Genomic DNA, 14,713 nt, shown 5'->3' on the forward strand with positions numbered 1-14,713 from the left:
ACCAGTTTAACATGTATAATTAGACAAAGTAAAACACACTCACACAGTCCTTTGAAAAAGAAATAGTTTCTTTACATTGAATGCTGATACTTGAGGTAAAGCGACTCTGAGTAGCAACTTTGAGTAGCAGCAGTAGGAAACCCTGTGGGCTATTCTGGAGGGCAGCGCTTCCCAACACTGACATGCTCCTCCAAATAGGTGTGCCCAGTAGGGCGGGGCCTGGGCATCCCAGAGCCCCCCAGCCCAGTTGCCTTCAGCTATGAGAGGCTTTGTCTATTTACCCCAAAACACACTGCCTTCAAGTCAATTCTGACTCATAGTCATAGCGACTCTGTAGGACAGAGTAGAACTGCCCTATAGAGTTTCCAAGGCTGTAAATCTTTACTGAAGCAGACTGCCACATCATTTTCCTGTGGAATGGCTGGCGGGTTTGAACCATTGACCTTTTGATTAGCAGCTGAGCACTATCACCAGGGCTCCCTTATTTACCCCAACAGAACAACAAATACCTTTTTCTAAGTGTGCCCTGAAGGAGAAAAGGTTGGAAAGCACTGATGAAGGGGACCAGGAGCCTTACCTCTGTGGACCCACAGCTCCTGAACTTGCGCCATCCTTTATCTGTCAGTCTCCCCAGTGAACTAAGAACCTGGAGAGGATGCAGCCCAGGGCCTGGCTCTGGAGACTGTTGAATAAACAGCCACTAGCAGGTGTTTCATTGCCTATGCAAAGGCATTCGACTCTGTGGATCATAACAAATTATGGATAACACCACAAAGAATAGGAATACCAGAACACTTAATTGTGCTCATGCGGAACCAGACATGGAAAAAGAGGCAGTCGTCTGAACAGAGCAAGGGGATACCGCATGGTTTAAAATCAAGAAGGATGTGCGTCAGGGTTGTATCCTTTCACCATACTTATTCACTCTGTATGCTGAGCAAGTAATCTGAGAAACTGGACTATATGAAGAAGAACGTGGCATCGGGACTGGAGGAAGACTCATTAACAATCTATGTCATGCAGATGACACAACCTTGCTTGCTGAAAGTGAGGAGGACTTGAAGCACTTACCGATGAAGATCAAAGACCACAGCCTTCAGTATGGATTACACCTCAACATAAAGAAAACAAAAATCCTCACAACTGGACCAATAAGCAACATCGCGATAAACGGAGAAAAGATTGAAGTTGTCAAGAATTTCATTTTACTTGGATCCACGATCAGTGCCCATGGAAGCAGCAGTCAAGAAATCAAACAATGTATCGCATTGGGAAAATCTGCTGCAAAAGACCTCTTTAAAGTGTTAAAAAGCAAAGATGTCACGTTGAAGACTAAGGTGCGCCTGACCCAAGCCATGGTGTTTTAAATCACCTCATATGCATGCGAAAGCTGGACAATGAATAAGGAAGACCAAAGAAGAATTGATGCCTTTGAATTATGGTATTGGCAAAGAATATTGAATATACTACGATGGACTGCCAAAAGAACAAACAAAGCTGTCTTGGAAGAAGTATAGCCAGGATGCTCCTTAGAGGCAAGGATAGCGAATCTGTGTCTCACATACTTTGGACATGTTTTCGGGAGAGACCAGTCCCTGGAAAAGGACATCATGCTTGGTAAAGCAGAGGGTCAGTGAAAGAGAGGAAGACCCTCAATGAGATGGGTTGACACAGTGGCTGCCACAATGGGCTCAAGCATAAAAATGATTGTGAGGATGGCGCAAGATCGGGCAGTGTTTCATTCTGTTATACATAGGGTCACTTTGAGTCGGAACTGACTCGACGGCATCTAACAACAACAACAAGCAGGTATTGGAAGCCCTGGTGGTGCAGTGGTTAAGAGCTCGGCTGCTGACCAAAATGTTGGCAGTTTAAATTCACCAGCTACTCTTTGGAAACCCTATGGGGCAGTTATGCTCTGTCCTATAGGGTCACTATGAGTTGGAATCGACTCAATGGCAACAAGTTTTTTTTTTCTTTTTTTTTTTGGCTTAGCAGGTGTTGGACAGGGACAGGGAGATGTTGGACAGCGCCCTCTGGAGTCCTTGATGTGCAGGGCAGAAGATCTGAGGCTGAGGAGAGACAGACCAAGGTGCCTGCTTGCAAGTCCACTGTCAGGCAGGCTGGCCAAGCAAGCACCAAATTTCAGGACTGGTGACATTATTCCATAACGGCCCAGAGTAATGTCCTATCACAGGGTATTAAGAATGTTGCCATGGGTTTTGAGAACTGATTTAGAAAAAAAAAGATGGAAAGACAGCAAAATATAGAGGACAGCCTATGAATGGGAGCCATGCAGAGAGGTCCTAGCTGTAAGCAGGCAAAGAAGGGAGCTTGTATTGACTTAATTTTACCTACAAATTATCCTCAGGCTGGTGTGATTATCCCCATTTTACAGATGAGGAAACTGAGGCTCAAGAGATTGTCTCTTCCTCATCATTTGTAGCGTGGACAACCAAACTGGTCTCCCTCCAACTTCTTCCCATCCCCTTTTCACCTTCCAGTCCATTTACTACAATGTTCATTCATTCATTCAACAAAATTTACTGAGCACTGTGCAAAGAGCTGGAGGATACAGCTATGAGCAAAACAGACAAAAACTCCTACTCTCATGGAGGACAGATGACAAACAAAATAAGTAGGTAAACGCTGCAGTGTGGTAGGAGGAGACAGGCACTGTGGAAGAGAATACAGCAGAAGGGAGTAGGGCGTGCAGGGCTGAGTGGAGAGGAGGGGCTGCAATTTTAAGTAGAGGCCCCTCTGAGAAGAGGACACTGAGTAAAGACCTGAGGGAAGTCAGGGAACGAGCCACGTGGACAGGACTTGCTACATAATTTGTGAGCCCCGGTGCAAAATGAAATTATAGGGCCTCTTGTTCAAAATGTATTAGGAATTTCAAGTGGCGTGGCACATCATTAAACCAAGCACTCCAGACAGGGGGAACAGCAAGTGCAAAGGCCCTGAGGTGGGAGCACGCTCGGCATATTTAAGGAACAGAAGGAGGCTAGTGCAGCTGGAGCAGTGGGTGAAGGGGAGAGTAGGAGGAGAGAAGATCAGAGAGGTGGCAGGGCAGGGGGCAGTGGGACGTGTAGCCACTGTAAGGCTTTGGCTTTTCAGTGGGATGGGATGGGAGCCAGCGCAGTTTTGAGCCAAGGAGAGACTGCAGGTTCTCTTATAAAATCGCAATCCCGATCTTGTCACCCCGGGCTTAAACCATTCAGAGGCTCCCCATTGCCCTCAGGATAAAGTTTAAACTTCTCAGCCTTGACTTCATGGCTTTTTATAATCTGATCCCTTTCTGTCTGTCCAGCCTCACCCACCCTCCATTCCAGCCATATGTCTAGACTGGGCCATGCTGTTTCATGACCCTGCCCCATTGTCTACTGTTTCCTTCAGCTAGCATGCCCTTCCACTCTTCATCCACCTTCTACCCATTCCTCAAACCTTAGCTCAAGCCTCAGGCCTTCTGGGAGGCCTTCTAGCTGTGCCCCTCCCAGGGGATCTCTACACCCTCCTCACATTACAGCAGTTTTGGAGAGCCGTCCTGCGTCCTTTCCTGGGGCCTCTTCCCTGGGGGTCAGGACAGTACCTCATCCAGGACTAGGTGTATGCCAGCACCTAGCTCAGGTCCTGGTACATAGTAGGTGCTCAATGAACAGCAGGTTGATGAAAGAGCATGGCAGGCGTGACATACGGTGCCATATAGAGCCACAAATAGTGGGGGAATTTGGGATCCAGCCCAGGCATTCTGCTGTCTCCCTCTGTTCACTGGAGATGGAGGAGACTAGTGTGGGTGAAATGCTCACGGAAGGCTTCCTGGAGGAGGTGATGCCTGGAGGAGAAGGTATCACTGGCAAGGGACTGGTGGTGGGCCCGAGCAGGGGCAGGGAGACTTCCTCACCCCAGGGGCTGAGGAGGCTGGCCGGGGTCAGGGTGTGGCCCCAGAAGGCCCTGAGGATGGCTGGGAGGCTGCAGAGCAGTAGACTTCTGTCAGGCTCCCCAGGGGCTGCAGCAGACAGAGGTGACCGGGCCAGCTGGGGCCCCGTCATGGGTCCCATCTCACGCCAGCTGGCTGCTGGAACCTCGTAAAAAAGGAGGGAGCTGCTGGGCTGGACCCTGGGCCTTAGGAATCTGTTACTGGGTGATGGGGGCTGGCCCTCAATGACAGTCTTCCCCTCCCCAGGCTGTACGTGCTAAAGCTGTCAGATGACATCGGGAACCTTGGGGAGGTGCGCTTGCCCCTCCTCGGCTGCCTCGGTGTCTCCTGGGTGGTTGTCTTCCTCTGCCTCATCCGAGGGGTCAAGTCTTCAGGGAAAGCAAGTACCCCTCCCCCACAGGGTCTGTGCCCACCAGAAAGATCTTGCCTCCCCTATCTGGCATTGTGGGAAGGGTGGTGGTGAAGGGGGCCAGGGAGGTGGCACCCAGGGTTGGGAAGAGCCCAGAGAAGTCAAGTCACCCGTCTTGCACCCAGGTGGTATACTTTACGGCCACGTTCCCCTATGTGGTGCTGACTATCCTGTTCGTCCGTGGTGTGACCCTGGAAGGAGCCTTCGCGGGCATCATGTACTACTTGACCCCACAATGGGACAAGATCCTGGAGGCTAAGGTGGGATGTGGAGGGGGCCTAGAAGGGGACAGGGAGGAGCCAGGGTGGTGTCGCCTCTGACCACAGCTCCTGGCCGCCCATCTCTCCCTGCAGGTGTGGGGGGATGCTGCCTCCCAGATCTTCTACTCGCTGGGCTGTGCCTGGGGAGGGCTTATCACCATGGCGTCCTACAACAAGTTCCACAACAACTGTTACCGGTAAGGCTCTCCCTGCCAGCCCTGTGACTGCCCCATTCCCTGCGCTGGCCACAGCCGGACACTGGCTCCCCAGACCCACCAGGCTTCAGTGCAGCCTCCTGGCCCGCCAGGGCCCTCCCCTTTCCACTCATGCCTTGAAGTTCTGGGAATGCTGGGTCTGGATTGAGTCACTGGAGAATGGAGAGAGAAGCTTTGGCAGGAGAGAGAAGAGGGATGAGGTCAATGACACCCCAGAGGTCTTTAAGGACTCAAGAGCCTCAGGCTCACTTAAAAAGGCCCAGAACACACCAGAAAAAGGGAGTGGGGGCACCTTTGTTCTAGAACTTTCCCTGTCTCCAAATGTCCTCTCGGCCCAAATCAGAGGAGGGCAGCAACTCTATGTGTTCTCCTCCCCATCAGGGACAGTGTTATCATCAGCATCACCAACTGTGCCACCAGCGTCTATGCTGGCTTCGTCATCTTCTCCATCCTCGGCTTCATGGCCAACCACCTGGGTGTGGATGTGTCCCGCGTTGCAGACCATGGCCCTGGCCTGGCCTTTGTGGCTTACCCTGAGGCCCTCACACTGCTGCCCATCTCCCCCCTCTGGTCCCTGCTTTTCTTCTTCATGCTCATCTTACTGGGGCTGGGCACTCAGGTACGAGGTGTAGGACATGGGCCAGCAGCTCGGGAGGGAGGAGGCAGGGGCAGAGGCTGGGCCCCTGCTCTGACGGCCGTATCCTGCAGTTCTGCCTCCTAGAGACACTGGTCACGGCCATTGTGGATGAGGTGGGGAATGAGTGGATCCTGCAGAAAAAGACCTATGTGACCTTGGGCGTGGCTGTGGCTGGCTTCCTGCTGGGCATCCCCCTTACCAGTCAGGTAGGAACTGAGTGAAAGTCTGGGCTGGAGGTACCAGGGAGTGAGGGGATGAGGGGTGGGGGAGCCTCGGACACGGGAGCCCCAGCTCAGCTGCCCGCTGGCCCACAGGCAGGCATCTACTGGCTGCTGCTGATGGACAACTACGCAGCCAGCTTCTCCTTGGTTGTCATCTCCTGCATCATGTGTGTATCCATCATGTACATCTATGGTAAGTGCCCAGCCTCTGTGGCCTCCGCCGTGTCCCAGCTACTGGCCTGCCCACTCTGACACTGACTCCCCTCTCTGCAGGACACCGGAACTACTTCCAGGATATCCAGATGATGCTGGGATTCACACCCCCCGTCTTCTTCCAGATCTGCTGGCGCTTTGTCTCACCAGCTATCATCTTTGTAAGTTCCTCAGCAGCCCCTCCCTTCCTTTGCTGCCCTTGGCCACGTGTCTTTCTCCTGGAAGCCAGTGGAGGGAGAGCAGGAACCCATCCCTCTGACCAGAGCTCCCCATGGGGGCTCTGCACCCACAACTCTGGCCACTAGGAGCCTGAGGGAGGCTTGGCAGAGTCAGATAAACGTGTGGAAGACTCAGAACCACTCAGGCTCTGGCCTCGGGTTAGGGAAGGCAGGCTGGCAGCAGCTGAGTGAGGCTTTATCCAGCTTCCCTCAGGCTCTTCATGGTGTCCCTCCGGGCATCCCCAGAGGGGACTCAGGAATCATTTTGATATTGGTGTCAGCTTGTCTGCCTTGCTGAGCTCCTCAGATCCCTCAAAGAAGAGGTGCTCAGGATTTGTGGTGTGAATATTGAGTGTTCCAGAAGCAGCCCAGGACCGGGGATAACTTTTTAAGCCTTCCAGGCAGTGGAGTGGGCTGGCTTGGGAGGGGAGGAGAAGTTCCCGGCATCCACGAATATTTAGCAGCTGGGAAACTTCTAAAACCAAAAGTGCTTGGCTGCCAACCGAAAGTTCGGCGGTTTGAACCCGCTAGCTGCTCCACTGGAGAAAGCTGTGGCAGTCTGCTCCCATGAAGATTACAGCCTTGGAAGCCCTATGGGCCAGTTCTACTCTGTCCTATAGGGTCACTGAGTCAGAATTGACTTGATGACGACGTGTTTGGTTCTGTGTGTGTTTAGGAAACTCCTATCAGGGAGCTGAATTAGTGGAGGGAATTTATACCATGAAAGGAAGTGGATTTTGATGACAACAGCTAAGACTTACTGGGTACTCACTATGCACTACAGTGCTTTCATGTACACTGTTCATATGTTAACCGATTTAATACAACTCTATAACTGTAATTCTCAATTTACAGATGAGGAAACTGAGGCGCAGAGATGTTAAGTAATTGGCCCAAGGTGACCCAGCTAATAAGAGAGCTATTACTAAGAGGCAGAGCCTCAATTTGAAGCAGGGAGTCCAATTTGGCACTTGCGTGCTGTGCCAGCGCTATGCTAGACACAGTTCTACTGGAAGAAGGAATCGTCCATTGGCTAAAAACAATCTGATTTTGCTCCTTTATGTGCCAGGCAGGGCTGGCGGGGTGGTGAGGGGTGGGGGCGTGGTGGTGGCGAGAGTTGATACTGCGATGATCACGCCACAAGGAAGAGTCAGAGGGGTCAGCCCAGCTGTGGGGGCAGTGTCCAGAGTCACGCTCCTGCTATGCCTGACGCCTCTGTACTGCAGGGAGCTCAGCACTTGTCTTCCACTTTGGCTCATGTTTCTGAATAGAAGGCCCCCGGAGGGCCGAGGCCTCCACCACATGGGGAGTGGGATGGTCCCCGAGCCTGGCACAGGCACCAGCTCTGGCCACTGGCCCAGCTTTGAAACAGGAGGAGCATAAGTCTCCTGTAAGTGATGGAAGACTGATGACGGCCGCACCACCACCAAGAGCCGTGCCCTCAGAGGCATGTGGCTGAGGCCTGGAGCCTACCCTGAGGGCATCTTGGCGCCCACACTCTGAGTTAGCTGCAGCCACAGGGAGAGGCCTGGGGGCCCTACCAAGGCAGGGCAGGAGGCAGGCAAGGAGCTAGGCTCAAGAAGGGTCTTCAAGGGCAGCCTCGGTCAGGTCCCGGCTGGAGGTATTAAGATGAGGACTCCAAGATCTGTGGACATATCTGTTTCTGGGCTGTTTTATTTTGGGGGGGGGGGGGCTTTACTTCTTTTTTTTCTGAAAAGTTCTTTTTACAAACTCCACCCTTCTGTCAGCTCAACTAAGGGGGAAAGGGGTTTGTTCACACCTAAATCAGAATCCAGTTCCATTGAGGAAATGTGTTCTGAGCTCCCACTATGTGCTTCCCAGGAGGGATCCCCTGGTTGAATGTGGGTCTTGTCTTCTAGAACTCAGACACTGGCGAGGCCAGAGGGGTCTGAGCTCCAGGATGCAAGGAAAGGCTCAGGAGGATGCCCCTGTCCCTGTGCTCCCCTAGACCCTCTGGGTGACCTGTGTGCCCCCTGCCCATCCTTCTGTTGCCTTTAGCTCCTCCTGTTGCTGTTCTATTACCATGTTGCTCATCTCTTTCCAAAGCATCTCCCTAGGGCAGCCCCAGCCTGACACTCACCATTTCTAGCTTCTGTACCCTCCTGGGCTGTCTGTCACTCTCTCCACAGCCATAAGCAGGAAGGGCCTCACTCTCACCCCCACCCCTGCAGTTCACATTAATAAATGAGCCTGTGCCAGGCACCAGACTGGGCTCTGGAGACCCCGAGCTGATGCAGTCCCAGGAGCTCCTGGTCTTTGGGAAACTTCTTTTCTTTTTCCAGTTGCTAATGAGTCGATTCCAACTCATGGCGATCCCATGTGCGTGAGACTAGAACTGTGCTCCATAGGGTTTTCAGCGGCTAATTTTTCAGAAGTGTATCGCTAGGCCTTTCTTCTAAGACGCCTCTGAGTGGACTCGAACTTCCCACCTTTTGGTTAGCAGCCAAGCACAATAACTAGTTTCACCACCCAGGGACTCCAAAGGCAACATAGGAAACATTAAACAAAGTAATTCCAAGGGAAGCAGGTGGAAAAATGCCATTGAGAGGCTCTTCAGAGAAGGGAGACGGGGGAAATCCAGAGAGGCTTCTTGAAGGAGGTGGCATTTGCATAGGGTTTGACAGAAGGAAGTATGGAGGAAGATTCTCCAGAATAAATGACAAGAAGGTAGAAAATGCTGGGTGTAGCTGAAATCTTTTGAGTAGAACTGACTGACTTGCAAAGTTGACAGCAGCTTGATCGTTCCCGGGCTGTTCCACAACCATGGTGAACATAGTTGTCTCTCCTGTCCGCAGTGCCTACCTGCCCACCAGGCCCTGGAACCCTGGTTATGCCTGCTTCTTCTGCCCCTGCCCTACCCAAAATGCCTCTTTCTAGTTTATGAAACTGGACAAAAAGTGGGGAGGTGGGGCACGGATGACAGGCAGGATGGCCTGAGGCCTGGGTGGGCCTCTGGGTGGGCCTCACTCCCCTCCTATCCCCCCACCCACCCCCCGCAGTTCATTCTCATCTTCACGGTGATCCAGTACCAACCAATCACCTACAACCACTACCAGTATCCGGGCTGGGCTGTGGTCATTGGCTTCCTCATGGCTCTGTCCTCTGTCATTTGCATCCCACTCTACGCCCTGTTCCAGCTCTGCCGCACAGATGGGGACACTCTCCTCCAGGTGAGGGGTGGGACAGCCTGCAGGGAGAGGGGATGGTGGAGGGTGGATGGGGGTTAAGGGCTCCCTTCTAACTCGCCTGACCCCCTACAACTACCTGCCTCTCACTCAGCGTTTGAAAAATGCCACAAAGCCAAGCAGAGACTGGGGCCCTGCCCTCCTGGAGCACCGGACTGGGCGCTATGCCCCCACCATAGCCCCCTCCCCGGAAGATGGGCTTGAGGTCCAGCCGCTGCACCCAGACAAGGCCCAGATCCCCATCATGGGCAGCAATGGCTCCAGCCACCTCCAGGACTCTCGGATATGAGCACAGCTGCTGGGGGAGTGCCCCACCCCCAGCCTGTGCTCCCACCACAGAGACTGGGCAGGCACCGGACCAGTGTTGACCACCTGCCCCTGCCACGCCCTAGCCAGGGTGGCTGCTGTCACCTTGGCCACCACTGCTAGCGCGGCCACTCGTGGTCGTGTCCCCAGTGTTTACAGGTCCTTTGGATGGCCAAGATGGCAGCAGGGGTGGGGGCTGACGGGAAGGGTGCTGGGGGGCTCCAAGCACTTTGTAGGGGTCTCAGGCCAGGTCCCCAGAAGCCCCCCACTGGGCTTTACTTGGCCTCTGATGCCCCCAACTCTGCCCTGAGCTGAGGTTGTGGTGGACCCCCACATGCCCCACTCCTTTGTCCTCCAGCCTCCTGGCCAGTGTTCCTGCCCTCAGAGCAGATCCCAGCCTCTGCCTAGGCAAATTTGGATCTTTCTAAAGACGGTGGGCAAGGGGCTAGGAGCTGTGCAGTGTTACTTGTCAAGCTGTGCTGCCCAGAACTATTTGTCTGTGTACTTGTTTTTGTAAACATTGTATTATCTGTGGTTGCCACCCCCTTCCCCCTGCCCCAGACCCAATCTGTCTTCCAGGCCTGCCTGCACCTCACTCAGCTGCTCCGGGGTCTCTGCCCCTCATTCCAGCCCTGGCTGTCAGGCCCAGTCAGTAGAGGCCTGTGACCCAGCAGGCTGCCCAAAGCACTTGTTTCTGGGGGACAAGGGTGGGGGGCTGCCCAGCAGGAAGCTTGAGCCCAGAGCCCTGGGGAAGCGGACCCTGCACGACCCCCCTTGCCCTCCCTCCACCAGGCTAAAAGCCCAGTCTTCCCAAACTATGCTGCCCTGTTCACATGCCAAATGGCTCCAGCCCGCGTGCCCCCCACCCTACCATGGAGCCAGAGCTCCTTCCCACAACCCCTGCAGTGTCTGTTTGTCTGTCTTCTGTGCAGTGACAGTCCTGGCCACGCCGCCTCTAATTCTCTGTAGCAATAACGGTGCGCCAGCCACCCCTGCCCATCCGTGCACCACTAGGATTTTAAAGTCCATAGATTTTAATGAAATTTCTATTCCTGTCTCTGAGCTGCTGCTGTGCTTTGTCTGGGCCCCCCAGGGGGACAAGAGTTAGGTCTGGGATGGGACCTGTGCCTGTCAGGCCTATGTAGGGGGTGGAGGGGGGGAAGGCCAAAGGTTTTGATGGTTGGGACAGACTCCCTTCTCCTCAACCCCAGATGCCAGGGCCCTCGGGTGGAGGGCCAGATAGACAGCCTTGGGGTCATGGCAAAGGCCCATCCAAGACTAGACCTGAAGCAGGCTGAGAGGCAGCAGAGCAGATGAGGCGAGTTCTAGCAGAAGCCTACTTTGTGATCAGCTCTTCAGGTGGGGGCCTGGGGTGCCACCCCGGACACTGCAGTGGGAGCTGACCCTTCCCGGGTGCTACATCGGAGCTGCCGTCCCCAGCGGCAAGTGGCAGTCAGGCCTCGAGGTCGGGGGCGGCACTCCGAAGGAGGTGTAGGCACAGCCAAAACTCCAGCAGCCCCACGGGGGCAAGGAAAGGGTCTGGGGCCTTGAATGGAGGACCTCATCGCCTGTGTGCCCAGGGGGAGGGGCCGGCCCGACAGCTGCTGCCTGGATAAGAAGGAGTAGCTGTGAGGGGTTGGCCCAACACTTCAGCCCACCCTGCCTGGGCATCCACCTGCTTTGGTTTACCTGTGGCTGGGGGAGACAGAGGAGGGCCCCAGAGGGGCCTTCAGGTCCCGTTCCATGACTTTCTTCTGTTCCTGTAGCTCTGTAGGGAGAGGCACATCTGAGACACCACTGTCCAGCTCTTCTAGGGTGTGCACAAATGTGGGGCAGGGGCCTGCTCAGGGGCCTCACCTGCCAGTGTGGGCTCTAGGGCTGTTTCCAGGGGCTGGGAAGCCCGCGTGTATTCCTCTTCCAGGCAGCCCTGCAGGCAGAGATGGAGTAGGGAAGAATACAGAGGCGAGGTCTCTAGGGCAGGGTCCAGGACACAAAGGCTGCCCTGAGGAACCAGCCTATGAAGCCACCCCATTCCAACCACCATGAAGGTAGCCCCCCATGGGGAATGCCAGCCCCACTGAAAAGCTGAGCTTGGCGAGGTTGGGGCTAGGCCTATACCCAGACCGAGCTAAGAGAAGGAGGTAAGACCTGAGGCAAATCTAGCAGGTTAATCTATAACTGCTGACCGTGGACTTAGGGACTCAACCACAATCCTGGGCTTCTAAAACTAACACACACACACCACACACACACACAGACACAGACACACACAGACACACACACACACAGAGAAGCATGCACATAAGAGAAACAGACATGAGATTCACACAACTTTTACATGCGCATACGTACACAAATACATATGTACATGGGTCTCATACAACCAGGTGAGAGGCGTGTGTTCTGTGCACAGCAGAAAGGTCTTGGGGGAAAAGCCCAGGCTGCAACTCACCTGCAGGACGGAGATGTCCCTCTCCAAGCTACGACACTCCTGCTCTAGGAGGCCCCTGGGACATGAAGGAGTGGGGAAGCCAGCCATGGGGTGGTGTCTCAGCTGAGCAGAGCAGCCTTGCCCCACAGCCCCTCCCTCCAGCCTCATCAGGGTCCCCCCCCCCCGCCACCCAGCCCCTCCTTTCTCAGCCCACATGGCCCTCTGCTGCCTGGGTGCTGCCCTGCTGCCCAGCTGTCTGGCCCCCACTAGCCTCTTCCTGTGCAGATGTGTTTTCTCCTCACCCACCTCAAGCCCCCACACCAGCAGGCCCCATCCTTTCTACACTGTTGCACTGAGCCTTGGACTCTTCTCGCCTTCATTCTCCCTCTACACCACAGCCCTTCTTCCTCGGCTTAAAACCCTTTGTGACTCCCTACTGTATGAAAATAAAAATAAATCCTAGGATCATGGCCCCTGCTAGCATCGTAGCTGGCTACTTCCTGGTACCAACCTCACTGACTGGCTCCACAGCCACATGCTCTTTCCATCTTTCGGCCTTCCTTACCTGACTTCCACCAGAATGCTTCCTCCCTTCTCCTCTCTCACAGTCCAAGTGCTTCAAAATCCATCCCCAGTCCCATCCTCCCTGTCTCCACCTACACACACACTCTGGGGTCCCTGGGCCTCACCGCAGGTGCCCGGCAACCTGGTCGATGTCAGACACGTTCAGTTGGTCCCTGATGATACTGAGGTCTCTGTGGCTGCTGCTGGCAGATGAAGTCAACATCACTCTCCTCATGCGGCCTCATCCCAGGTCTTCAGCACACAACCACTACTTCCCCTAGACAATTTTATGTCTTTTCTAACAAAAGCAACATAATATCGAGCAAAGAATAGCAATTCTCTAGCCTGTGTTTGAAAGTGGACTCTGCTACCCTTCACTGTGTATGAACTTGCGGAAATCATTTATCCTTTCTGAGCTATGGTTTCCTCATCTGCAAAATGGGGACATCACCTTCCTGATAGGGTCGTGTGAGTGTTAGAAATAAGAAGTTGCCACCACCCACTTCTTACTGCTACAAGCTCAGATTAATTTCTCTCATTCAGTCTCTTGGCTGTAAATCCATTTGCCACCTTCTCCCCTCTGCTCTCCCTGACTCTTCAGCCCAGCCCTGCTCCTGCTCTCCAGGCCTTAGGAACAACTGCCCTCCAGACAGGCCTCTTTTCCTCCTACCTGTGTTTGCATATTGTGCTCCCTCTTCCTGCAAAGATCTTCTCTCTTTCATACTTCAAGACCCAGATCAAACCAGATAGTTTCCTGGAAAAACTGTTCCTCATATTCCAAGACCCAGATCAAACCAGCGACTTTCTCTGGAAGCCTTGTCCGTCCCCACGTTGGGCAGCTGTCTACCCTGGCATTCTACAGCTCTCAGGTGCTGACCCCTACCACAGGGGGCTGTAAAAGTGTCTAGCCCCACTCTGGGAGCTCCTCCACGGAGTAAAAGAGGAACCACCAGTTGGCTGGGGTTCTCTGCCAAGCAGGAACAGATCCCTCCTCTCCTATCACCACTTTACCTGGGTTCACCAGCTCTCATTGCAAGTATCCTCTGCTCTGGAGAATCACATCTGGGCTCCTCCAAGGCAAAGCGTATGACCCTGGGGCTATACTGGACCCAAGCCTGGGCCTGGTCCCTGCAGAAGGTGCACATGAAGGAAGCGGAAGGGCGCCTTCCAGGAGACCACAGGGAAAGGCCACCCTGACTCCCTGTCAGGGACAGGGGCCCAGCCCAAAGTCTAAAGCTCCCACCTGCCCTCACAGATGGCCTTGTGGCGGAGACCTTGGAGCAGCTGGCGGAGTTCCTGGCGCACAAGGTCCCTTAGAAGCAGCGGTGGTGCCAGAAGGGAGCAGGGGTCGGAAGTGGGACAGGAGCCAGAGGTTTGGGAGGACCGAGCCTCCTGGAGCAGTTCCCACAGCATCGCCAACTACAAGAAGAGCTGGGATTGTTGTGCTGGGGAGGGAGGTGGCTGGCGAGGGTGTGGGTGGGGAGTGTAAAACTGCAGGGGGGCGGAGGTGTGGCAGTGAGACCCAACAAGGTCTCAGGAGTTACCCGGCAGGGGTAGGCACTGGAAGAAGTGTGGACGACACACGGGTCGTGGGGCAGCTCTGGGGCGTTGCCCATCTTCCCACTCCCCACCTCCGCCCGCAGCTCCAGGCTCAGGTCCACCGCCGCTTCCCCAAGGATCCTCTTCACTTCGGGCCGCTCCGGGAGCGGAATATGCTCCTCCACTAGCTGCCACAGCGACACGGAGTCCTGGTGCATGGCCTGCCCGCGCCGCCGCGCCCAAACGCACGGCCCCAGTCTCGGACCTACGCGACAGCCGGTCAGGGCGCTGGAATGCCTGCAGACGCCGGCTGCACACGGCTCGGGCCACGCCCCACCCTCCCTGACCCCACGGGCCACGCCCCCACCGTCGGTACACGCCAGCCCCTCTCAAGCGCCGCCTTTGCTCTGCCACCAATGCCCACGGCCGGAATTACCGGGTCCAGAGCCCCCAGGCTCCGGTGCTGCCTCTTCCCTTGTCCTGCTTCCGCCAGTCTCTCGGGGGCCACCGTTTCCGGCCACGGCCCGCGGGTTCTGGGCACTGGAGCCAGGACCCCG

General features: G+C 54.8%; 2 protein-coding genes across 10 annotated transcripts in view; one reads left to right on the plus strand and one right to left on the minus strand.

The window, feature by feature from the left end:
* SLC6A9 (solute carrier family 6 member 9) overlaps nucleotides 1-10,684 on the plus strand; it is a 37,842-nt gene extending 27,158 nt beyond the window's left edge. For 7 of the 9 annotated variants that reach the window (XM_004371822.1, XM_004371823.1, XM_023726997.1 and 4 more), the window contains 9 exons: nucleotides 4,184-4,316; nucleotides 4,472-4,606; nucleotides 4,700-4,803; nucleotides 5,203-5,440; nucleotides 5,530-5,664; nucleotides 5,773-5,872; nucleotides 5,953-6,053; nucleotides 9,131-9,301; nucleotides 9,411-10,684. In XM_004371822.1, coding sequence (XP_004371879.1) covers nucleotides 4,184-4,316; nucleotides 4,472-4,606; nucleotides 4,700-4,803; nucleotides 5,203-5,440; nucleotides 5,530-5,664; nucleotides 5,773-5,872; nucleotides 5,953-6,053; nucleotides 9,131-9,301; nucleotides 9,411-9,605 — 1,312 coding nt within the window. In that variant the 3' untranslated portion in view covers nucleotides 9,606-10,684. The remainder of the gene's footprint in view (nucleotides 1-4,183; nucleotides 4,317-4,471; nucleotides 4,607-4,699; nucleotides 4,804-5,202; nucleotides 5,441-5,529; nucleotides 5,665-5,772; nucleotides 5,873-5,952; nucleotides 6,054-9,130; nucleotides 9,302-9,410) is intronic. The other 2 variants (XM_004371819.1, XM_023727000.1) reach the window with 2 other exon arrangements.
* CCDC24 (coiled-coil domain containing 24) lies at nucleotides 9,236-14,374 on the minus strand. Its single transcript, XM_004372063.2, has 9 exons — nucleotides 14,249-14,374; nucleotides 13,861-14,036; nucleotides 13,629-13,745; nucleotides 12,743-12,820; nucleotides 12,075-12,129; nucleotides 11,480-11,549; nucleotides 11,312-11,390; nucleotides 10,963-11,230; nucleotides 9,236-9,318 (listed from the first exon to the last, which is right to left on the minus strand). The coding sequence occupies exons 1-8, from the start codon at nucleotides 14,372-14,374 to the stop codon at nucleotides 10,978-10,980; spliced, it is 954 nt and encodes a 317-aa protein (XP_004372120.1). The 3' UTR covers nucleotides 9,236-9,318; nucleotides 10,963-10,977.
* Nucleotides 14,375-14,713: the final 339 nt, after the last annotated feature.

Source organism: Trichechus manatus, unplaced genomic scaffold (assembly GCF_000243295.1).
Source record: "Trichechus manatus latirostris isolate Lorelei unplaced genomic scaffold, TriManLat1.0 scaffold00015, whole genome shotgun sequence".
Classification (NCBI taxonomy): Eukaryota; Metazoa; Chordata; class Mammalia; order Sirenia; family Trichechidae; genus Trichechus; species Trichechus manatus.

What these genes read in the sequence shown, in the direction of transcription:
- CCDC24 (XM_004372063.2), bottom strand. Translation starts at nt 14,374, where the DNA reads ATGCACCAGGACTCCGTGTCGCTGTGGCAGCTAGTGGAGGAGCATATT. An exon ending in CAGGTTGCCGGGCACCTGCG is followed by an intron (nt 12,130 to 12,742) that starts GTGAGGCCCAGG and finishes TTCATGTCCCAG; the next exon opens with GGGCCTCCTAGAGCAGGAGT. An exon ending in TCTGTCTCCCCCAGCCACAG is followed by an intron (nt 11,231 to 11,311) that starts GTAAACCAAAGC and finishes CTTCTTATCCAG; the next exon opens with GCAGCAGCTGTCGGGCCGGC.